At 38.1% G+C, this 26,881-nt stretch overlaps 1 protein-coding gene across 1 annotated transcript in view; it reads left to right on the top strand.

Moving 5' to 3' along the window:
- Positions 1 to 26,881, top strand: part of tcf25 (transcription factor 25 (basic helix-loop-helix)) — a 283,115-nt gene that overhangs the window by 124,860 nt on the left and 131,374 nt on the right. The window contains exons 7-8 of the mRNA XM_056253099.1: positions 13,460 to 13,590; positions 13,711 to 13,810. Coding sequence (XP_056109074.1) covers positions 13,460 to 13,590; positions 13,711 to 13,810 — 231 coding nt within the window. The remainder of the gene's footprint in view (positions 1 to 13,459; positions 13,591 to 13,710; positions 13,811 to 26,881) is intronic.

Here is a 26,881-nt window from a genome sequence, read left to right as displayed (position 1 = left end):
TAAATGAAGTAATTTATATAAAAAACAAATATTCTCAGTTTATGTAATCTGTATGAAAAGAGAGAGATGTCAGTCTTTTTCCTTTCACCTAACTATAGCGTATGACGTGTTAATGTGACACGCGTGCTAGTGCTGCACGATTAATCATATCGCAATCGTAATCGCGATGTCAAGCCTATGCGATTATATGACGCAAAATACTGCGATTTTATATGAAATAAACAAATTAGGGCTGTTAACGCAGCATCTGTTATTTTTTGTCATCCTTTGGCTAGTGTTACATGATCCCGCTCTTATTCATGCGAATGCTTTAAACCATTCAGTGAGACAAGTCAAAAGAGGGCGCGCTGCCTGTGAATGTGTTGACTGAAAGACGCGCGCCAGTATCATGCGCATGCACAGACCGCGCACCAGAATACAGTTCTCTTTTCGCTTGAAGTGAACGAACAATAACACACACAATTATGCCAAAATATCATTTGTCGAGTGTCTTCATAACATAAGAGCAGTCTTATGATGGTCGTAAAGAGTTGTGAGAGAATAAGGCGCATGTGAGATCCGCGTCTCTGTCAGCAACTCTTAAAGGGCCAGCATCCAATAATGCTTTGTCAGTAAAGTTAAACAAAGAACAAAGGGAAAAGAGAAAAACACTCACTGCTCTTGACCAAAGAACTTGTGTAGCTTTAAATAGGATTTTAGTCCATATAATTTATAATTTATGCAGCGCAGACTGAACTTTATTCAATTTCTGTATATGTCCTACCTGTTAGACGGGAAGAGCACAGGTAAATATGACATTTATTATGGGTTTATGTGAGGATTGTTTGAAGTTCACTTAAATTAAAATTAAATGAATTTTTATCCAGACATCAATGGCTTATTGATCATTATAGGTGTTATCAATCATTTAGTTGTTAGTTTGAGTTGAGAAATACACATTTCAGAATTATCACTAATCTGTGTGTGCATTTTGCTTTAGAACCAAGCAAGTTGACTCATGAAACCTTTTGTTTATTATATCGCAATTGCATATCGCAATATTGACCTCAATAATCGCAATATGACATTTTCCCCAAATCGTGCAGCCCTAACGTGCGCTATTCAAACGCAATTGTTGAGGCAAGCCATGAAAATGCCCACATCAGCTGGATAAAACATCCAGTTTAATAAGAATATTGTACTTTACCTCGTCTTGCTGCGCTGTGAGGAATAATACTATCGTAATAATCCTGGAAAAGTTACCTCAGAAGTGCTGGTAGTTTCATTTCGAGGAGCACGGATTCAGCTGATGTAGTAGGTTATCTATTCTTTAGTGCTTTGTTCTAATCGCGTTATTGAATATTGTCTGTAAACTGCACAAAGACTGTTTAAATATGAATTGCGTGTCTGTGTGTGTGTGTGAATGAATGAATGGCACAGACGTGCGCGATGTTGTTTACTACAGCTGTGCCGTTCATTCACTCTCGCTCCTACATTAGTAAACGTTATTTTTACATGAACCCATCCAAACTATATTGCTATAGCATACTGAGATTTGTTCTAATCGCGATATAGAATAGTTTCTGTAATGACAACATTTCGTTGACTAGTTTTGGATAGATTATAAAGTTTTTACTCTAAAATAGACATCAAATAAGCTTTTGTTAGACAGTTTCTGCTCATATGTTAAATATATAGTATGTTTTGTCAAAAATAAACTAATCAACTGTTATAGTGTTTGTTCCAATGCAAGCTAGGCTATATCAAAATAATGAATCCTTAACTTTGAAATATGTATGATAAAATGTATTGGCCTACTTTAAAAAATAATACTTTATAAGAGATTTATGGAAAAAGACCATTTTCTTTTCAAGATGTTTCCAACTCTAACTTTGAACCAATTCTATAGAATGGCCCATATAACCTATTTGAACAGGATTTGTTTCCAGGTATGACTAAAAATGTGCTTTTGACTTTCATTTATATTTTGATTATTTATATATATATATATATATATATATATATATATATATATATATATATATATATATATATGTGTGTGTGTGTGTGTGTGTGTGTGTGTATGTGTATTAGGGGTGTAACGGTACATGTATTCATATTGAACCGTTTCGGTACGAGGCTTCCGGTTCGGTACGCATACAAACCGAACGATTCCTTGGACCATTTTTCCTGACGACAAAATCCGCGCTTGAGCGACGGCGCGGCCACCACAACGTTGCACAACATCAAATGGCAAACGAAATGAAAGCGGAACGAAACTGCGCTACTCATTATATTGTGCTTCACGGACCGTTTATCAGTTCGGACCAGCAACATCTGTGCAGCGCGAGCCGATCTTGATCAAGCGACACTGTTACTACACAGCGCTAAGAGATCCAGTGAAGAAAACATTTGAATTCGCCACTGAAGTAATAACATCGCTGCGAGATCTAGTGAGAAGCATTCAAATTTCTCCGTTATTAACCGATCTCTAATAGATCAAACAGCACTGACGTGGAAACCAGGACATTGTGCCGTGAATTATCTAGTTATAGGAAGTCCACAGATCAGCAACATTCACCATGGATTTAATATAGTAACACTAACTGTAACCATGGAAGTTTGGCTGGAATAGTGAAATGCTTTCAAGTACTTCACACATCTTTTTCCAGCACTTCAAAACTCAAATATTATATAAATAGTATATATATAAATATAGGCCTATATATGTGATGACCAAAACATTATTTGTTCATTCTTCAAAGATTACCCCCATTTATAAACCTGAAAGTTTCAAGATGTAGGAAAACTCAAACTTATTTAAAAATATTTTTTCTTTTAATAAATAGGAAATTTCTCTGGCATTTCTTTCTTTTTGCTGTATCGAAAATGTACCGAACCGTGACACCACTGTATCGTATCGAACCGAACCGTGAATTTTGTGAACCGTTACACCCCTAATGTGTGTATATATATATATATATATATATATATATATATATATATATATATATAGTCCTTGCATTCTTTCTTGTGTGACATACCTGAATGAAAGGCTCATTATTTTGCGGGTCTTTGTCTTCTCAGGTGAGAACCACCTAATTATACATAATGGGGTTGGGCCGTTCACGCCCATTCGCATATTGCCTTTCCAAACAAAAAAAATATTTTTCACAATTTAAAACAATCTATTGTTTTATGTGAATGATTAGGCAGGATGATTTTCAGATCATTTTCAAGCAAAAACTCTAGGCGACAACATCAATTAGTCAAAAGTCTTGTGGACACATATTTAGTATGTGTTTTGTGGCCTTATTTCAGAAACTTTAATTTTTAGTTTTTTCAATAACATGCATAAACAATATTCTCTCAAAAATACAAACATGTACATACATGTTGCTCACATATTATGGTAGCCCTGTTTGTGCTAAATGGTGTAATTTCACCTGTGCCATTAATATGTTTAAGCAACTGAAAAAAGCACAAATGTCAGGGCATGTCAAAACATCTCAAGGACCCCAAAAACACCTTAGACCCCAGAGGGTTAACACCTCAACTAGCTGCCCCACGAGTTTAATGCAGAGGGGAGGGGTTGCTTCAGAGTAGCAAGCAGACTGATTACACGCTGAGTAACATTGTTTACTTGTTTAAAGTTCTTTTTGTTTTTCCTACACTCTTTTCTCCAATGTCCATGCTTACCACAGTAATAACAACTTCCCTCTCTCTTAGGACATTTGCGCTTCTTTTGATTCTCTGTGTTGACCTTAACCCTCTGGGGTCTGAGGTGTTTTCTGGGCCCTGGAGGTGTTCTGACATGCTCTGACATTTGTGCTTATTTCTGTTACTTGTGACATTTTCATGGCTAGAGTCTGATTACACTGTATTCAGCACAAACTCTGCTACAGTAATATGTCAGCAGCATGTATGTAAAAGTTTTTAGTTTTGAGATGATGACGTTTATGCATGGTTTGTGAAAAAACTAAAAAACATTGTCACTGAAATAAGGTCATGAAACCCATACTAATTATTTCTTCACAAGACTTTTGAAAATTGTATCACATAGCCTAGAATATTTGCTTCAAAACTATGTGAAAATCATCCTGACTACTCATTCAGATAAGACAATATATTCATTTAAAATTTGTAAGACATGTTTTGTGTAAGAAAGCTTTATGCGGGGAGGCGTTAACCACCCATTAATATTAATGGTTTGACACCTGAGAAAGACAGACCCTCCCCTAATGGCCCTATTAGGTGATATCATTATGAGGAGCCTTGCACAAAGATTGTGGAGAGACTTAAAAAAGAATGGCTTTTAGATTGTTTGGATTTATTTACAACACAACATAATCCAAAGATACACAACAAATGACAAAAAAGCACATTAGTAAACACTGATCTAAAGACAGAGAATTGGTCAGTCACACCTTTGTGCCATTCCTAAAACATAGTAGGCTGCATACCTGTCATCTCCAAGGTGTTTGATTTTTCACTTTACCATGTTCATGTACAGAGACTCATGTGAATGTTTAAGTCAGCAGGACTCATCAGTGGCATCTGGTCCCTTTAAAAATATTTTTTTAGAAAAAAAAAAAAAAACACCTGTGAACATGCTGATATCAAGAGAAACTATAGGGCTGCACGATTTTGGGAATACATTTTAGGTTTTTCTGGTTAAAATTATGAAATTTACTAAATGCATACACTATATATATATATATATATATATTAGGGGTGGAACGGTACACAGAAGTCACGGTTCGGTTCATACCTCGGTTCAGACATCACGGTTCGGTACGATTTCGGTACAATGGAGTGAAAAGCAAAGCAAAAATGCAGAAGGCATTTTTATAAATGTCTTAAACCTTGTATTTTTTTAAATAAGTTTTATTAATAAAGGCATAGAACCAGTTTATTTGTAGTGCACTGACAGTAGTTTTATATAATTAGTTTATTAATTAAATTATTAAAAAGACGAAAAGACCTTGAGATATGTTTGGTAATTGTACCTGAATGAATTTAAAATTAATTTGCTATTTCAGATCAAGATATTTGTTTTCCTTCATTTTAATTAACTAACTTTATTCTCATCTGAATTATAAATAATTGATTTCCGTATAAAATAATACTACCATAAAAACTTTTGTTAACAGTTGTAGGTTACAGTTTGACAAGAGTTTAGAGTGTGACAAAAGCACAATGTTGTGTTTTATTGCCAGTGTACACAAATATAAGTAAACAATTTGCAGTTTTAATGATGTCCTGTATGAAAAAAATGACGGAGTATGTTTTTACGTTTCCACTGTTCGATCGCCCGTGCCTCTCTCTCTCACACACACACACACTGTTCATCGCGCGATTCGCGCCCGCGCCTCTCTCTCTCTCGCACGCGCGCGCACACACACACACACACACACTGTTCATCGCGCGATTCGCGCCCGCGCCTCTCTCTCTCTCGCACGCGCGCGCACACACACACACACACTGTTCGATCGCGCCTCTCTCTCTCTCGCACACACACTGTTCATCGCGCCTCTCTCTCTCTCTCTCTCTCTCTCTCTCTCTCTCTCTCTCTCTCTCTCTCTCGCGCGCACACAGACACACACACTCCTGCATTGCAATCTTGATCGCAGCCTGTTCATTGCTGCGTTAACAGTCACACCAAAAGCGAATAGAGCGAAATTTATCGCTATTTAAGAGTTTTTTTTTATTATTTGTACCGTGTATTCTGCGTGCAAATTCGTGCACCGAACCGTGACGCCCGTACCGTTTCGGTTCAATACGAATACATGTACCGTTCCACCCCTAATATATATATATGAAGAGTTTGGTTCCTAAACGCCATTTTGAAAAAAAAAATAGTTACTGCAAAAATCAGTATTGTATCTGGTTGGTATTGAAAAGTCAATGTTTAATTTTAAGTAAAATGCGATATCCGCCGTGTTATTCTGTCATGTTTTCTCCCTTTCTTTCCAAACCGCGACAAACGCCAGTCTCCCTTCTCTGCAGAATGCGATATATCCGCTCTCAACCAATCACAACGCACCATTCCACGCAATGTAAACAGTAACGGAAGCGCTTTAAATACACCCGGCTTCCTAGTTTTCTTATCGATTTTGTACTTTTCGATCAACAAACAAACAAAAAAATGAATAATTTTGAGGCATTGATGAACCTGTGGTTGTTTCTGCGGTGGGTAACAGTGTTAATTTTGACAGCAGATTTTGATTTAGTTTTAGTCATAGTCTTTTGACTAAAATGCCATTTAGTTTTAGTCATATTTTAGTCATCTGAATTGTTTTAGTTTTAGTCTAGTTTTAGTCGACGAAAATACAATAAGATTTTAGTCGACTAAATCTTCAGTAGATTTAGTCGACTAAAATTTAATGGGTTTAGTTAAATTGTAATGCATTAATTTAGAATTTCTCTAAAATTTCCAAACCTGTTATATATTCCTGTAGAAAACATCTATTAACCTGTTAATATTAATAACTTTTAAAGTTTGAACATGCAATACAGACACAGATTTAGCACTGTGACATAAAATAATATCTTAAAATTAAATAAAAACACTTCTAAAGTAGAACAGTCTCTTTTTTTTCTTCAATGAATGATTATGCAGTCTTACTTACATACATCATTCTTTATTCTTTCAAGCAGACATATTTATTTGTATGAATTAAATATAGTTAATCCTTAGTAAAGCTATTAAAGAGCAGTGAATGCTTTTCTCTTTTTAATTTGTTGTTTGATTAATATTAAGTGCACAGACGGCATTCGGTTTATTACGCACTGTCACTTTAAGACCGAGTGTGCAGATCCATGCACTGATGTGATGCACATCCGATATTCTCACAACTGTACGTTCTGTAAAGACATAACTGACTGTGTTTACGTGAATACTCTCCAAAACGGACATTTAGACATAATGTTGTGTATTTGTCCATTCAGACGCGAAAGAGAGCTCAGTTCAGTCCTTGTGCAGGGCTGCACGCGTCGGGTTGGGTTTGTGTTTGTTTGTGTGTGTGTGCGCGCGCGCGCACAGAAAAAATAAAGAATAAAGCTCTCTTTCGCGTCGTCACTCTTATTCAGATCTATCCATATGTCTGCTCTTCTCTTTCTCCCAGACGTTTACATTTTTGAACGATTTATGAGAAGCGCATGCCAACTCCTGTCCTGCCGGGTAGATCAGCACGTTACAATTCAAATGTGCGCATCTTCCACAAACCCAACTCAGTTCTGAATGGATCTCTTCCCCAATCGTCCCTCTCTAACATTTTCGTCTAGTTTTTATTAGTTGACGAAAATGTCAATACATTTTCGTCATAGTTGTTGTCATTTAAAACTGGTTTTTATTTAGTTATCGTCTCGTTTTCGTCTGTGAAAAAATGTCGTTGACGAATAATTTTCGTCATTATTTTCGTCAACGAAATTAACACTGGTGGGTAAGAAACGCAAGGCATCGAAATCGAATCATTTACGTGAGGAGATTAAGAAGATGAGGCACTCGGGAGGAGGAAAAATGTTTTCAATCTTCTTTACAGTTCTTAATAAAAATGTTATACTAATAAACTTACGTTGTTGTGTATTTTCAACAGTTTCAATATGAAAAAAAAAAACTTTTATATTGATTCAATGGATTAATTGCATTTTGATTTTTTTTTTTAATGGATTTATTGCATTTTGGGAAAAAAAATAATCCGTTTTTATAATAAATCTTTGAAAATTAAAACCTGGATTTTAATTTTTTTTGTTATTATGACCTACAAATGCTATGTGAAAGTTTGAAACAGAAAATAGTGGTTTTCATCTTTCCACTTTCTTGGTAAAGAAAACACATTTTTACTCAAATTAATCTAAATGGATTTATTGCGTTTTGGAACCAAACTCTTCATATATATATATATATATATATTGGGGCTATTTAAAATATTAACAATAGCCTAGATAGCAGGCAGCCTATAAATAGTTAAAAAGGAACATTTCAGTAACACTACACTAGAGAAAAATATATGGATTATCATGTTACTTCAAACGTTTCCATACGTTACGACGTTATGAAATGAGATTGAAGTAAAAACATGAAGTTTGGTGCGTTTATCTTTTCAAACCCACAGCGCGAGTGACTCAAACTCACAGCGCGTGCAGAGGACATTTACTGAAGCGATCGAGCCGCTCCAAACTATGAAACATTATTCTTACCATATTATACATATCTACGTGTGAGCAGATATCCACAAACACAGTATTTAACAGTAAACACAGGTCTAAACATTATAATATTCACCATGAATAAACACTCATACAAGCCTACTGTTATATCGTGCTTTGTTTAATTATCGAACATAAAAACATGCTCGTGTGGTACATGTAAGCCTATACATTTAGCATTAGGCTTCATGTTTTTACAATCACATTTCATAACGTACATTTTAGTCTGGCACCAGTTTAACTAGTAGCTACAATGTAAAGTTTATGCAACAATAACATGCTACTATTAGTGTCTTACCTTAAAAATCGTTCTCATAATCAAATCGTGTTCTTCTAATTCTTCTGAGGTAAATCCAAGGTGCACAGCACAAACAACTCGATGAAAAGCAGAGCAGTACTGAACTCGCTGATTCTTTGTTTTGATGTGATGAGGGAGGTAACAGCTCTGCGTTCCTCCACGTGGATCATTTGCATATGAACAGCTCTTGCGTGCGTGTGGGCGTGGTCACATTAGCGCTAATCAGCTCGGGCTGGAAAAACTTTACATGTCGTTGCTTTCATATGAATTACTTAAACAGAGAATATTTGTTTTTGATATGATTTACATTTAAAAATGGAGACTTCAAGCTTCGTAAAGACATATGTTTCATGTCACAGTGACAAGCATTTGCTGAGTTATAGGTCATTTTCTGTCGCGTTTCAGAATGAACTTCACATTGAGAGACGGGAGAACGCGCATCATGTTTATTTTCTTTATTTTACGAAAAACACATTTTGTTTTTATTATGAGTGTACACAAATAAAAGTAATTTAACAGTTTTGAATGATGTGTAACACTTATGTAAGATCAAAATCAACAGAGTATTTTGAGTTTGTTTTGCACTGATAAGAAAAAAAGCGAGCAGATCACGCCGGCGTGATTGCCGACCCCAGAGGGTTAAAGGATGGTGCTGCAATTTTTACTCTTGCCTTGACATCAGAGTCTCTTTCCCATGTAGCTAACCTGTCTAGGTTACTTCTGAGAGTTCTGTTAGACCAAGTTAGATCTAGGAATGGCAAGGCTCTTCTGTACTCAGCTACAAGGCCATCTGCCCATATGCGGATTAGAGGTCCTTTGTCAAATAACACACTTTCAGAATCATCAACTATTCCACTGTAAGTTACGGCTGACTGACACAACCTTTCAGTGTATTCACTCACAGTTTCTTCTTTCCTTTGCACACAGTTAGGGATTCTGGATCGGTCTATGTTTGGTCCAACAATGTTCTTTAACACTCCCAGAACTCCCTCTCTCAATTCATCTTTACTGGCATGTTGCAGTTCAGAAGTAACAGCAGACTCAAAACTGTTGAATTCAGATTCAGTTAGAATTTGTGACATCAGCTGTGTGACTTCTGCCAACGACATGTCGTAGAGACGCATTTTGCTGATCAGTGCTCTTCTAAATTTAGAAAAATGTGTGCATGCTGAGGGTAAGCTCTGGGATTTGTCTCTCTATATCTTTAGGTCCTAGCACTGTGGCAACAGTTTGGATTTGGACAATAGAAGAGTTGGGAGGAACACTTTCAGTTCCCTCAATTCTCTGAGATTTTCTCATAGCAGCACCATACATCTTTACTGAATCTACAGGCTCATCCGGTAGTGATTGTATGGCTACATCTGTTTCAAAGAAAGCTTGTATATCAGGATAAGTTTCTGACTTTTGGTCTTCTGAGCCACATTTGGTTGAGGCCTCGTTATGACCCACCTTTTTAGTGAGACAGGAAACTCGAGTGTGCAATTGTTTGTTCTGTTCTTTTAACTTAGCAATACACCTAGCTTGTTCTTGTGCAATGGATAAGCTAAATTCTCTGTGGCAGCGGATAATGCCTTTTTATGTTTCTCTTCCTGATACACGCACCTAACACCTTCGCGCATTCTTCAATAGACCATACATACTTTTTCTGGGTGAACACCAAATGTCTTTGTCAAATCCAATCTGACTGACTCAGTCACTATGGAGTCCATGTGCTCTCCTAACAATGACTTGAACTCACTGTCTGTCCATAAAGGGGTAGCTAGTCCACCTTTCTCAGTAGTTGGAACCACCTTAGCATTCCTTCTAACCATTTTGTGATGTTTTTTGTTATCACACAATCAAAAACACTAAAACTTCTCTGATCAACATAGGGTAAACTTGTTAACTCCGCTTAACTATTGTTAACCTTCCAAATTACCAACATTTCACACTTAAAGGGTTAGTTCACCCAAAAATGAAAATTCTGTCAGTAATTACTCACCCTCATGTTGTTCCAACCCCGTAAGACCTTTGTTCATCTTCGGAACACGAATTAAGATATTTTTGATGAAATCTGAGAGCTGGATCACTCCTCCATACTAGTCCATAGGCTTCTTCAGGGATTGAACTTGCCGGCCTCGAAAAGTTATTCCTTCTCTTTGGGCCTCTAGTCAGTTCACTAGTGTAATAGCGTAAGCTTCTGTTGTTGTACGTCACACGCATCACGCACATGACCAGCGTCGGCCAATAGTGAGCCTACGTGAGACGTAGCTCTACGGAATCACACTACGTTAACTGACTAGAGGCCCAAAGAGAAGGAAATGAATAGTTGAAATAAAGTCGTTATTTTTGTTTGTTTTTGCGCAAAAAAAGTATTCTCGTCGCTTGATAAACTTAAGATTGAGCCACTGTAGTCACTTGGACTATTTTAACGATGTCTTTAATAACTTTTCGAGGCCGGCAAGTTCAATCCCTGTAGAAGCCTATGGACTAGTATGGAGGAGTGATCCAGCTCTCAGATTTCATCAAAAATATCTTAATTCGTGTTCCGAAGATGAACGAAGGTCTTACGGGGTTGGAACAACATGAGGGTGAGTAAATACTGACAGAATTTTCATTTTTGGGTGAACTAACCCTTTAACTTCCCTGCCTACAAGAACAGAGGATAAACCAAAATTACCTTCTCTGTGAACAGAGGATAAACAAAAAAACTAGCACGTAATGCTAATCCTTCTCTGTGAGGATATATCACCTTCCCTGGTAAAGCAGAGGATAAATCTTCCCTAACTTTACAGAGGATTAACCTTCTCTAGCAATGTAGAGGATAACTATTGTTAAAGGGTTAGTTCACCCAAAAATGAAAATGATGTCATTAATGACTCAACCTCATGTCGTTCCAAGCCCGTAAGCCCTCCGTTCATCTTCGGAACACAGTTTAAGATGTTTTAGATTTAGTCCGAGAGCTTTCTGTCCTTCCATTGAAAATGTATGTACGGTATACTGTCCTTGTCCAGAAAGGAAATAAAGACATCATCAAAGTAGTCCATGTGACATCAGTGGGTTAGTTAGAATTTTTTGAAGCATCGAAAATACATTTTGGTCCAAAAATAACAAAAACTACGACTTTATTCAGCATTGTATTCTTTTCCGGTTCTGTTGTCAATCCGCGTTCACGAGTCCGCAGTGACGCTGCTGACGTAAGACGCTGCTGACGTGTTATCTGGTGCGCCCGAGCTTCGTTTACAGTCTGAGGGAGACGCACGCTGTAAACAAAACAATCTTCGCAAACATGTCTAAGGATTTCGACACAGAGGAAGATTTGCATTTTTTTTGCCCAGCCATATTTATTTGAACCCGAAAACACGGACGCACCAGATAACACGTCAGCAGCGTCTTACGTCAGCAGCGTCACTGCGGGCTCGTGAACGCGGATTGACAACAGAACCGGAAGACAATACAATGCTGAATAAAGTCGTAGTTTTTGTTATTTTTGGACCAAAATGTATTTTCGATGCTTCAAAATATTCGAACTATAACCCACTGATGTCACATGGACTACTTTGATGATGTCTTTATTTCCTTTCTGGACAAGGACAGTATACCGTACATACATTTTCAATGGAGGGACAGAAAGCTCTCGGACTAAATCTAAAATATCTTAAACTGTGTTCCGAAGATGAACGGAGGTCTAACGGGCTTGGAACGACATGAGGGTGAGTCATTAATGACATAATTTTCATTTTTGGGTGAACTAACCCTTTAACACACTGTAGCTGTTGTTAACCTTCCCTGGTTGAACAGAGGATAAACTTTCATCTCTAAAAGAAAACTTTAGAGGATAACTTAGTTAAACAAACTCTGCAGCAGTCTGTTAACTCTTCTCCGACGGCGCAGAGGATAACAATTTTGCACTGGTCTTAAAGGTTCTTTTGGATATAGTAGCACTCACCAACCCCTTGGTTCTACAGAACGATTCAGTCTGGAACTCAGTCAGATCTTTGTTGTTTTTTAAGTTTCAATCTGGATTCAGGTGAGTAGCTCCATCAGGGTCACGGCACCAACTGTTGTGAATCTGACCAATACACAAAACAGGACTGGCCAGTTTCACAGCTGAACTTTTGCAGTTTATATACTATTGTACTGGAACCTATAACATTCAATACATTTGTAACACTACAGGAGGTCCCTTTTTTAAAAATATTTATTTATTTATTATTATTATTATTTAAATTCATTTTTATTATTAATATTATTTTCTTTTAATTGTTTATTTACTATTATTATTATTATTTTGAACATATGGTGTTTCTTTGCATTTTTTGCAGTATTTATATTATTTGCATATTTGTAATATCTATATTATTTGCTGCAGTTGTACATTTGTGATGTTTTGTGCCAGACATGTTAACCGCCTGTTAATTTAATCCAGTTGATTATCCCTAATTGGTAATTACAATTGGTAAAAGGGTGAATATTTGTTTTAATGTGAGCACTGAAGAAAGAAATGTGTTGAAATATCTGCTTGTGCTTGTTTCAATTGATTCAATTCACTTGCATATTATAAAATAAAATCTATTTTTGCTAGACTTTCTCTAGTCTGGACTGAATTCAGTGTGCAGTTAGCGATTTTCTTGTTTCTTTTTTTGTGTCTATGCACCTGAAGCAAAAGGATTTATCATCTATTCGGAGCACAACAATATCTTCTAGTATATCTGAACGTTAAATTCTCTCACCAATACTGATGTAGCTATCTCTCCTATCGCTGTCTTTAATCTTGAAATAATCAGATTTTTGTCATGATTTGTTATTATTGTGCAGCCCTTATTTAATTACAGATATGAAATGACCTGTGTGGTTTTAAGTTTACAAAACAATTTATAATATATTTGTTTATTTTGTTGTTAGCAGTGAATTGCAGTGGGCGTTTGAGAGAACTTTTGGTACTGTTAACATAATTTGTGTGAAATATAGCTGACTAGTTGTGTCTCTTAGGTATCTCCATGAGTCTAGTGGAGTCTAAAGATGGCATTCAGCACTTCACCTTTGAACATAATCGTGACTATCAGCAAGTCCAGTTCAAGTTTTTTGATGCAGTCGAGTCAATGGACCCCAACAACATTGTGGTAATTTTATTCTAACATGCTATTAGCTGTGAACTGATTTGATTTTTTAATGCACACATGAGTGACAGATGTGTTACATTATGTATGTGACGCTCCGTTTCTCTTTTTTTTTTTCTTCAGGTTCTTCTGCAACTCAACCCATATCATATTGATTCACTCCTGCAGCTGTCAGATGTATGTCGCATACAAGAAGATCAAGAGACAGCCAGAGATCTCATCGGTGAGAAAATTCACTGATGTGCTGAATATGAGTAGGGCTGTAGCTATCGATTATTTTAGTAACCGAGTATTCTACAGATTATTCCATCTATTAATCGGATAAAAAAATCTTGGTAAAAAAATAGATGCCTTTAAAATGACTTAAAATACAAATATATAATAACAAGCAATAATAATTGGTTCAAATAAAGTATCAAAGTAAGTAATCATATGGGTTTTATTGAACAACACTTAAAATTCACCATGTAAAATAAATGATATAAACTAATATAAACATAACTTATTTACATTACTATAAAAATGCCTGCAGAGGCGCCAACGTCCTGGTGATAGTTGTTGTTGCACTACGGCATGATCAAATCCTTGTTTAATATTGGCCAAACAACATTTAATTCAAATGTCCACTTAACCTTTAATATTTGGTCACTTCTGTACGATAGAAATGCTACAGCCACTGTAATTTCTTGAACAAGAACATGTGCAGATCAAAACATGCAAACTTACAGCAAGTGTTTTAACTTTTATTTTGAAATCGCAATGAACAACAATTCAGATATTTAGAAACAAATGTATTCTCCTGTGCTGGCGTAGATTTACAAATGAGATGCGTTATCTTGTGAAATGGCACACACTGCATTCCCAGATGAACGTTATAAGCAACACAAACTCACAGAATGCATAGATGGAGTTTGAGAAACCGAGACGCTCCACACATATGATAACAGTGCAATTATGAAACACAAACTGCGTCCGACTTTTTGCATGGCCCCGTCCATCGGCCCCTCAATACAGTGAAGTCGTCCTGTACCCGTGCTGTAAGCCTTCTCTGAATCATTAGATATTTATTGGCACACTTCAGACGGGCTTCTACATGTGCCTTCTTGAGCAGGGGGACCTTGCGGGTGCTGCAGGATTTCAATCCATTCCGGCGTAGTGTGTTACCAATGGTTTGCTTGGTGACTGTGGTCCCAACTGCCTTGAGATCATTAACAAGCTCCTCCCGTGTAGTTCTGGGCTGATCCATCACCTTTCTCATGATCATCCTTACCTCATGAGGCGAGATCTTACATGGAGCTACAGTCCGAGGGCGATTGACTTTTCATTTTGTATTTCCATTTCTGAATAATGGCACCAACACTTGTCTCCTTCTCACCAAGCTTCTTGCTGATGGTCTTGTAGCCCATTCCAGCCTTGTGCAGGTCTACAATCTGGTCCCTGATGTTTGACAGCTCTTTGGTATTGCCCATGGTGGAATGGATTCATTGGAATGGAAGATACAGATTCTGTGGACAAGTGTCCACTAACATTAGGGCATTAGGAGTACTTTCTTAAAATGACAGGACTAATCTGTGTTCCACATGGGCACATAACCAATCTGTGGGAGGCAAAATTCTTGATGGTTGGTTGGGGATCAAATACTACGCAGACATCAGTCTAACCTAGAGTGCGCATGCGCCAGCGTGCATGCAGCCTGTCGCAGTTGCCCAGTTGTTTGTTGCCTTATTGTTAACTTTTAAACTTTCTTTTAAACTTTCTTTTAAATTTACATGTGCGATTTGCGGTCTACAAGTAATTTAAACTTGACTTTCTCTCATCATGCAATGTGAGAGAGTTTTAGATAACCACGGAATTGTTGCACAGCAACTTCATGGCCGCCTTGTTTACAATCGGATACAGCTGATCGCGCTGAAGTCAACCGTGGCGCCTATGCCCACAGACATCCCCAGAGAGATCTGGATGAAGACACACAGAGGTTGCAGAGGAGGAACGAAATGGCGAGGGAAGAGAGAGGGATCCAGACAACAGAGACTGAGAATGAAATTTAAACCGTGTCTCCCCTCTCTCATCATGGGCAATGTGAGATCACTGGCGAATAAGATGAACGAGCTAACAGCGTTAGCCCAGAGTCAGAGGGAGTTTCGGGAGTGTAGTTTAATGTGCTTCACGGAGACTTGGCTGCACTCGGATATTCCTGATTACAATGTCTCCATCGACGGCTTTCAGGTTGTTCGAGTGGACAGGGACCGCACCGAGAGCGGTAAGTGCAAAGGTGGGGGTCTTGCCGTTCTTGTTAACAACAGATGGTGTAATCCCGGTCACATTACGGTTAAACAGCGTATATGTAGCCCGGACACTGAACTACTTTCTGTGGGACTTCGGCCATACTATTTGCCACGAGAAATTTCACATGCCATCGCCGTTGTTGTTTACATTCCGCCATCGGCAAACCCGACGTCGGTGTGTAACGTTATCTACTCCGCCATAGCTGAACTCCAGACTCAGTGCCCTCATAGTGATTTCGGGTGACTTCAACCATGTTAATATGAACACCACACTAACAAATTTTACTCGGTATGTAAGATGCCATACTAGAGAAGAGAGAACTTTGGACTTGCTGTATGCTAACGTTAAGGAGGCATACAGCTCTTCCTCCCCCCCTCGTGCCCCCCTCGTGTCCTGGATTGTTCACTACCTGACTGGTAGACCACAGTATGTACGCCTTCAACACTGTGTATCAGACATCATGATCAGCAATACCGGGGCCCCGCAAGGGACTGTACTCTCTCCCTTCCTCTTCACTATTTACACCACCGACTTCAACTATCACACTGAATCTTGCCATCTTCAGAAGTTTTCTGACGATTCTGTTGTGGTTGGATGTATCAGTAAGGGTGACGAGACTGAGTATAGAGCTGTGGTGAGGGGCTTTGTTACATGGTGTGATCAGAACCATCTGCAGCTCAACGTGACAAAGACCAAAGAACTTGTTGTGGATCTAAGGAGAACAAAGATACCAGTGACCCCTGTTTCAATCCGGGGGGTCTTTGTGGACATTGTGGAGGATTATAAATACCCAGGAGTGCACATAGACAATAAACTGAACTGGGCCAAGAACACTCAAGCACTTTACAAGAAGGGGCAAAGCCGTCTCTATTTTTTGAAGAGGCTAAGGTCCTTTAACATTGACAGGACGATGCTGAGGATGTTTTACGAATCGGTGGTAGCTAGTGCTATCCTATATGCGGTCGCACGCTGGGGTAGCAGACTGAGGGAGGCAGATGCGAATAAACGGAACAAATTGACCCGTAAAGCCGGTAATGTGGTGGGGGTTGAGCTTGACTCCTTATCAGTGGTGTCAGAGAGGAGGATGCTGTCCAAACTGAATGTCATCTTGGATAATGTCTCCCATCCACTCTATGATCTGCTACTCAAACACTGGAGCACTTTCAGTGCAAGACTTATTCTACCAAAATGCACCACTGAGTGCCACAGGAAGTAATTTCTGCCAGTGGCCATCAAGCATTATAATTCTTACCCCTGTGTCTGACACAGGAACCATTAGTTAGTTTAAATTGTTAATATTTTGGTTGCTGTGCAACATTATCGGTTTAATCTGATCTGTTTTAAAATGAATGTGTAATTAGGGCCCAAGCCCTAAAAGGGCGCAGAGCCCTATTGTTCTTCTAAGGATTATTAGGGCCCAAGCCTTGAAAAGGCGAAGGCCCTATTGTTTTCCTAAGGATTATTATTAGGGCCCAAGCCTTGAAAAGGCGAAGGCCCTATTGTTTTCCTTAGGATTATTATTATTAGGGCCCAAGCCCAAAGGGCGAAGGCCCTATTGTTTTCCTTAGGATTATTAGGGCCCAAGCCTTGAAAAGGCGAAGGCCCTATTGTTTTCCTTAGGATTATTATTATTATTATTATTATTATTATTATTATTATTTTATCGACTATTCGGGCACTTTTGGGGCTCTTAACGTGCACGAAAACTCTTGAAACTTTGCACACTGGTCAGAACCCGCGGCCATCAGGGCCGGGCTGAAGCTGGTACCCGGGCGTGGCAGGGGGGCTCGACAGCGCCCCCTGGAACGGGGTCCGAAAACTTGGTCCATAAATCAAACACGCTTCCATGTAATAATATGAAACTCGGTACACATATAGATCTCATCGGTTCATATATCCTTTGTACTTTTACTTTTTACCCCAGCCCAACAGGAAGTCGGCTATTATGGTTTGTTTGGAAGCGTATGCCCCTGGAATTCGATATACTCCTCCTAGAGAATTCAACCAATCGCAAGGAAACTCGGTCAGCATGATGTCAAGACATTGAGGATGAAAAATTGCCAGGGGATTTTTCATATCTCGAACGGTTTGGCCGTGGCGAGGAAACAAATTTATGGCGAATTATGGAAACAGGAAGTGTGTTATAACTTCTGCATACATTAACTGATCTTGATGAAACTTCAACAGTATGTTCGCTGTAAGAGGCCGATCACATGGATGTGACTATTGTGAGTCAAAGTTATAGCGCCACCAACTGGCAGCAGGAAGTGTGTCACTTTCTAAATGCTTTTGACAAAAGTGGGGGGGTTAGTTTTATCTACAGTTACAAAACTCAGCGTGTATATTCTTCTCCTCAAGCCAAACAACTTTCTAATTTAAAGTAATTAGCTCCGACCCTCAGAAAGTCAGATATTGTGGTTTGAATAGGGTCATTTTCTCTCTCTCTCTCTCTGAGCCAATATGGCAAGCCGCTTTAACATTTAATCATTTTAACCTACTAGTCTCTATTTTCATGCTACTAGTACTTATTTTTAGATACTAGTATCTATTCCATTAAGTACTGGTACTTATTCATTAGCGACTAGTGCTTATTCTTTAGTACTAGTGCCTATTCTTTAGATACTAGTGCTTATTCTTTAGATATTCTTTTGAATACGTATTAGTAGCTAATGAATAAGTACTGGTATCTATTTAATAGGTACTAGTATCTAATGACTTAGTACTAGTATTTATTGAATAAATACTAGTATCTATTAATAGGTACTAGTATCTAAAAGGTCATTTTCTCTTTCTCTCTGAGCCAATATGGCAAGCCGTTTTAACATTTAATCATTTTAACCTACTAGTCTCTATTTTCATGCTACTAGTACTTATTTTTTAGATACTAGTATCTATTCCATTAAGTACTAGTACTTATTCATTAGCGACTAGTGCTTATTCTGTTTAGAATATTCAAAGTGCTTATTCAATTTTTTTGCTTATTTATATTTTCAGAGCAGAAAATCCGATTTTTCTGCTTATTTATATTTTCAGAGCAGAAAATCCGATTTTTCTGCTTATTCAATATTGCATCTAAAAATGTAAGTGACTTGACGTGTGTGTGTGTGTGTGTGTGAGAGAGAGAGAGAGATGTGTCTGTTACAGTGACAAGAGTTTAACCCTTTAAGGCCTTGTCTTTTTGGATATATATTTTTTTTATTAAAAAAAATGTGCATACAACCCATATATTTTAAATGTATTGTTTGCTTTAAATTAAATTAAGATTGTATGTTTGGTAATTGAACCTAAATAAATTTTAAATTAATGTGCTATATTTCAGATCAATATATTTGTTTTCCTTCATTTTAATCAACACTAACTTTATTCTCATCTGAATTATAAAGAATTTATTTCTGTATAAAATAAAAAATCCCGAATAATCCAGACCAACCAGAGCGCACTATTTCTACAACATCATCAGTGCTGAAGCGAAACTACCAGAGCCGTTCGGCAGATAGCAAGCAGATATTTTGTGTCACGTCGTGCACAATAACCCTAAAGGCACCAGGGTGGCGGTGCCACCGGCTTTATATATATATATATATATATATATATATATATATAAATATAGCTGCGAGCAGCGATGAAGGGCCCAAGCCGGCGGCACCGCCACCCTGGTGCCTTTAGGTAACTAAAGGCACCGGGGTTGCGGTGCCACCGGCTTGGGCCCGTAATCGCTGCTCACAGCTATATATATATATATATATATATATATATATATATTTATTATTATTATTCTTCCGACTTATTATTATTATTATTTTACTACCTTTTGGGCCCTTTTGGGGCACTTAACATGCTCGAAAACTCTTGAAACTTTGCACACGGGTCAGAACCCGCGGCCATCAGGGCTGGGCTGAAGCTGGTACCCGGGCGTGGCAGGGGGGCTCGACAGCGCCACCTGGAACGGGGTTTGAACACTTGTCCATATATCAAACACGCTTGCATGTAATAATCTGAAACTCGCTACACTTATATATCTCATCGGGCCGAACAACTTTCGTGCTCTAAGTTTTACGCCAGCCCAACAGGAAGTCGGCTATTTAGGGTTGTTTGGAAACGCATGCTCAGGAATTTGAAACACTTCTCCTAGGGACTTCCCCCGTTCGTCTCCAAACTCGGTGTGCATGAAGTCAAGACACTGAGGATGAAAAATTGCCAGGGGATTTTTGATATCTCGAACGGTTTGGCCGTGGCGAGGAAACGAATTTATGGCGAATAATGGAAACAGGAAGTGTGTTATAACTTCTGCATACGTTAACTGATCTTGATGAAACTTCAGCAGTCTGTTCGGTGTAAGAGGCCGATTACATGGATGTGACTATTGTGAGTCAAAGTTATAGCGCCACCAACTGGCAGCAGGAAGTGTGTCACTTTCTAAATGCTTTTGACAAAAGTGGGGGGGTTAGTTTTATCTACAGTAACAAAACTCGATATGTATATTGTACTCTTCGACCCGGACAACTTTCTAATTTAAAGTAATTAGCTACGACCAAGAGGAAGTCAGATATTTAGGTTTGAATATGGTGAGCCTCTCTCTCTCTCTCTCTCTCTCTCTCTGAGACAATATGGCAAGCCGTTTTAACATTTAATCATTTTAACCTACTAGTCGCTATTTTCATGCTTCTAGTACTTATTTTTTAGATACTAGTATCTATTCCATTAAGTACTAGTACTTATTCATTAGCGACTAGTGCTTATTCTGTTTAGAATATTTAAAGTGCTTATTAAATTTTTATGCTTATTTATATTTTCAGAGCAGAAAATCTGATTTTTCTGCTCATTCAATATTGCATCTAAAATGTAAGTGACTTGACGTGTGTGTGTGTGTGTGTGTGTGTGTGAGAGAGAGAGATTGTGTCTGTTACAGTGACAAGAGTTTAACCCTTTAAGGCCTTGGGCTCTATCTTGCACCGGGCGTGGCAGGGGGGCTCGACAGCGCCCCCTGGAACGGGGTTTGAACACTTGTCCATATATCAAACACGCTTGCATGTAATAATCTGAAACTCGGTACACTTATAGATCTCATCGGGCCAAACAACTTTCGTGCTCTAAGTTTTACGTCAGCCCAACAGGAAGTCGGTTATTATGGGTTGTTTGGAAACTCATTTTCTATATTTTTCTTACGACTATTCGGGCACTTTTGGGGCCCTTAACGTGCTCGAAAACTCTTGAAACTTTGCAGACGGGTCAGAACCCGCGGCCATCAGGGCCGGGCTGAAGATGGTACCCGGGCGTGGCAGGGGGGCTCGACAGCGCCCCCTGGAACGGGGTCCGAAAACTTGGTCCATTAATCAAACACGCTAGCATGTAATAATATGAAACTCGGTACACATAGATCTCATCAGTTCATATATACTTCATGCTCTTACCTTTTACCCCAGCCCAACAGGAAGTCGGCTATTTAGGGTTGTTTGTAAAACGCATGCAATGAAATTTAAAGTACTTCTCCTAGAGAATTCAAAGAAATGCCACGAAACTCGGTCAGCATGAAGTCAAGACATTGAGGATGAAAAATTGCCAGGGGATTTTTGATATCTCGAACGGTTTGGCCGTGGCGAGGAAACGAATTTATGGCGAGAAACGTGAAACAGGAAGTGTGTTATAACTTCAGCATACATTAACTGATCTTAATGAAACTTCAGCAGTGTGATCGCTGTAAGAGGCCGATCACATGGATGTGACTATTGTGAGTCAAAGTTATAGCGCCACCAACTGGCAGCAGGAAGTGTGTCACTTTCAAAATGCTTTGAAATCACCCTCTTATTTTTACCCGATTTGCTTCAAACTTCATGTGTATAATGTAGACACACGCCAGATGTAGACCTGTGAAAGGATTATTGATATCTTAGATACTGTTGCCATGGCAACGCATCAAACTTTAATATTCTTTTTGGATGCTTTTGAGACTCTTAGCATGCCTGAAATTGCTTGAAATTGCATGAAACTCGACAGGCAGATCAAATTTATTAGCCAGTAGACATGTGCAAAATTTCAGAAACGGGCGTGGTGCAGGGACTCAGTAGCGCCACCTTTTGACAAAAGTGGGGGTGTTAGTTTGATAGTTTTACCTACAATCATAAAACTCGGTACGCACATTGTTCAGATCAAGCCGGACAACTTTCTAATTAACTGTCATTAGCTCAGACCAAGAGGAAGTCGGATATTTTAGTTTGAATGTGGGTGTTTCTGAGAATTTTCTCTCCCTCTCTCTTCGTCTCTGTGTGTGAGGGATTTGTCTATTGCTTTTAATGGAGTTCAAGGTTTCAGGGGCTTTTGGGGCTCTTAACGTGCTCAAAAACTCTTGAAACTTTGCACACAGGTCAGAACTCACGGCCATCAGGGCCGGGCTGAAGCTGGTACCCGGGCGTGGCAGGGGGGCTCAACAGCGCCCCCTTGAACGGGGTCCAACAATTTGGTCCATATATCCAACACGCTTGCATGAATTAATATGAAACTCAGTACACATATAGATCTCATCGGGCCGAACATCTTTCCCCTGGTCAAGTTTTACGCCAGCCCAACAGGAAATCGGCTATTATGGGTTGTTTGGAAAACGCTTGCTGTGGAATTTGAAGTACTACTCCTAGGCAATTCATTCAATCATTGCCAAAACTCGGTGTGCATGAAGTCAAGACTTTGAGGATGCTAAATTGCGGACAGATTTTTGATATCTCGAACGGTTTGGCCGCGGAGAGGAAATTAATTTTCATGACTAAAAAAGGACATATAAAGTGTGTTATAACTTAGTTAGTTTTACCTACAGTTACAAAACTCAGCGTGTATATTCTTCTCCTCAAGCCGAACAACTTTCTAATTTAAAGTAATTAGCTCCGACTCTCAGAAAGTCATATATTGTGGTTTGAATATGGTCATTTTCTCTATCTCTCTCTCTCTCTCTCTGAGCCAATATGGCAAGCTGCTTTAACATTTAATCATTTTAACCTACTAGTCTCTATTTTCATGCTACTAGTACTTATTTTTTAGATACAAGTATCTATTCCATTAAGTACTAGTACTTATTCATTTGCGACTAGTGCTTATTCTTTAGTACTAGTGCCTATTCTTTAGATACTAGTGCTTATTCTTTAGATATTCTTTTGAATACGTATTAGTAGCTAATGAATAAGTACTGGTATCTATTTAATAGGTACTAGTATCTAATGATTTAGTACTAGTATTTATTGAATAAATACTAGTATCTATTAATAGGTACTAGTATCTAAAAGGTAATTTTCTCTCTCTCTCTCTCTCTCTCTCTCTGAGCCAATATGGCAAGCCGTTTTAACATTTAATCATTTTAACCTACTAGTCTCTATTTTCATGCTACTAGTACTTATTTTTTAGATACTAGTATCTATTCCATTAAGTACTAGTACTTATTCATTAGCGACTAGTGCTTATTCTGTTTAGAATATTCAAAGTGCTTATTCAATTTTTATGCTTATTTATATTTTCAGAGCAGAAAATCCGATTTTTCTGCTTATTCAATATTGCATCTAAAAAGTAAGTGACTTGACGTGTGTGTGTGTGTGAGAGAGAGAGATTGTGTCTGTTACAGTGACAAGAGTTTAACCCTTTAAGGCCTTGTCTTTTTGGATATATATCTTTTTTTTATAAAAAAAAGTGCATACAACCAATATATTTTAAATGTATTGTTTGCTTTAAATTAAATTAAGATTGTATGTTTGGTAATTGAACCTAAATAAATTTAAAATTAATGTTCTATATTTCAGATCAATATATTTGTTTTCCTTCATTTTAATCAACACTAACTTTATTCTCATCTGAATTATAAATAACTTATTTCTGTATAAAATAAAAAATCCCGAATAATCCAGACCAACCAGAGTGCACTATTTCTACAACATCATCAGTGCTGAAGCGGAACTACCAGAGCCGTTCGGCAGATAGCGAGCAGATATTTTGTGTCACGTCGTGCACAATAACCCTAAAGGCACCAGGGTGGCGGTGCCACCGGCTTTATATATATATATATATATGTATATATATATATATATATAAATATAGCTGCGAGCAGCGATGAAGGGCCAAAGCCGGCGGCACCGCCACCCCGGTGCCTTTAGGTAACTAAAGGCACCGGGTTTGCGGTGCCACCGGCTTGGGCCCGTAATCGCTGCTCGCAGCTATATTTTATTATTATTTTTTATCAACCTTTCGGGCACTTTTGGGGCCCTTAACGTGCTCAAAAACTCTTGAAACTTTGCACACTGGTCAGAACCCGCAACCATCAGGGCCGGGCTGAAGATGGTACCCGGGCGTGGCAGGGGGGCTCGACAGCGCCCCCTTGAACAGGGTCCGAAACCTTGGTCCATAAATCAAACATGCTTGCATGTAATAATATGAAACTCGGTACACATATAGATCTCATCGGTTCATATATCCTTCGTGCATTTACTTTTTACGCCAGCCCAACAGGAAGTCGGCTATTTTAGGTTGTTTGGAAACGCATGCAATGGAATTCGAAACACTTCTCCTAGGAAATTCGTCCAATCGCCACCAAACTCGGTGTGCATGAAGTCAAGCAATTGAGGATGAAAAATTGCCAGCGGATTTTTGATATCTCGAACGGTTTGGCCGTGGCGAGGAAACGAAATGATGGCGAATAATGGAAACAGGAAGTGTGTTATAACTTCTTCATACATTAACTGATCTTGATGAAACTTCAGTAGTGTGTTCGTCGTAAGAGGCCGATCACATGGATGTGACTATTGTGAGTTAAAGTTATAGCGCCACCAACTGGCAGAAGGAAGTGTGTCACTTTCAAAATGCTTTGAAATCACCCTCTTATTTTAACCCGATTTGCTTCAAACTTCACTACTATAATGTAAACACACGGCAGATGTAGACCTGTGAATGGATTCATGATATCTTAGATACTGTTGTCGTGGCAACGCATCAAACTTTAATATTCTTTTTTTATGCTTTTGAGACTCTTAGCATACTTGAAATTGCATGAAACTCGACAGACACATCACATTTATTAGCCAGTAGATATGTGCAAAGTTTCAGAAACGGGCGTGGTGAGGGGCTCAGTAGCGCCACCTTTTGTCAAAAGTGGGGGGATTAATTTTATCTACAGTAATAAAAATCGGTATGTGTATTGTTCTCCTCGAGCCAGACAACTTTCTAATTTACACTCAATAGCTCCAACCAACAGGAAGTCAGATATTTTGGTTTGAAAATTGTCAATTTATGTCTCTCTCTCTCTGAGCCTACGTCTATGTGTGTGTGTGTTTGTGTTTGTGTCTGTGTGTCTGTGAGTGTGGGGAGGGGGAGGGGGAGGGGGGCTAGATTAACCATTTGACTGCTGTGTGGTTTGGCCTGCATTAAAAAAGAAAATAAATGTCTTACGCCTTGTATTTTTTAAATAAGTTGTATTAATAAGTAAAGGCATATAACCAGTTGAATTGTAGTGCATTGAAAATAGTTTTATATAATTAGTTTATTAATTAAATTAACTTGGTCAGAAAATTTGGTCCATAAATCAAACACACTTGCATGTAATATTATGAAACTCTGTACACATATAGATCTCATCGGGCCAAACAACTTTAAGCCAGCCCAACAGGAAGTGGGCTATTTTGGTCTTAATGTGGATGTTTTGCAAAACCAGGCTCTACATTTTTACCCACTCCTCTTAAGTGGTTTATTTTATTCCCACCAAACTTTTTCAACATGATGAAAATACATTAAAGAAGCATAATTGTGAATATCTATTGAATATCTCTAATTGTTTTGCTATGGCGAGGGATTAAAGTCATGTAAAAAAATTAACACTAAAAGCCTCATATCTTTTAAAAATTTAATTATACACCATTTATTTCTAGATAAAATTATACAAATATCAGAACTAAACCCATTTTATTCTTGTTTTCAATTTAAGAATAATGTACAAGTTTAAAAACAGCCAGGATGCACTATTCAGTTAAAAAATAAATATATCAAATAATACATAGGGCTATACTGCCCTCTTGTGTTCAAAATCAGGTAGGCCTGTTGTATTTAAATATAGGTAGCTGCTATGTGACTCCGAGAATTTTTTCTCACCGGTTATTTGACGTGTAACACCGGGGGCTTTTATATCGCTAAGTTAAAAGTGAAAGTAAAGTAAGGACATTTATAGTGGTGGCGCTCGCAGTGCGCTCGAATGAATTTCTATGGAAGTAGAAATGAAAAAACGTTCGCTCTGTTTTGCTCGCTCGTCGCCATGGACGCGCACAGTAATGAATGCCACTGCAGCCGCATACTTTTTAGTGTCACTTTAAAATTAGTGCAATATCGGGGGCCAATTGCTTGAATTGTGAGTTCAATAGTCTATTATTTTTCACGGAAAACACAACAACAAAAGAGTACAATGATAGATTCGCTTAAATAGGCGCTTTTACATAAAATAGCCTATTCCGTCATCATCTTTTCAGTCAGCTCTTCACTCTCGTGATTAATGAAATTTGACTCCTGTTGCTGATATTTGCTGCAACTTTCGTTCTGCTCACAATTTAGTAAGCAAACACGCTTCAAATGTGTTTTTATTTTATTTTTGTGTATATATATATATATATATATATATATATATATATATATATATATATAGCTTATGTTTCAAATATGAGTTAATTAACAATCGTTTGAAAGAATGATACTTTTTAACATATCACTAAGCCGTCATTAGGTGTCGCCAGGCGACCGTCTTAATGAGCGAGTCATTGATTCATTTGTTCGAACGATTCGTTCGAACGGCTGAGTCATTCATGAATGAGACAGATTATGGATTGGTCATTGAATCTGAGTCAACCGATTCGTTCAAAATGCTGAATCATTCAGTAATGAGAAAACACGTTGCTGTGAGATGCTCGATGGTTCTGCTGTGATCTTTGTTTAACTAGTTTCACTGCTGAAACAGAAAAAAGTCAATATTGCATATAAAATGTAAGTGATTTGACTTGTG

This window comes from Rhinichthys klamathensis, unplaced genomic scaffold (genome assembly GCF_029890125.1).
Source record: "Rhinichthys klamathensis goyatoka isolate OS25496 unplaced genomic scaffold, OSU_Roscu_1.1 h1tg000102l_1, whole genome shotgun sequence".
Lineage (NCBI taxonomy): Eukaryota > Metazoa > Chordata > Actinopteri > Cypriniformes > Leuciscidae > Rhinichthys > Rhinichthys klamathensis.
This window is presented reverse-complemented; position numbering and strand designations above follow the sequence as displayed.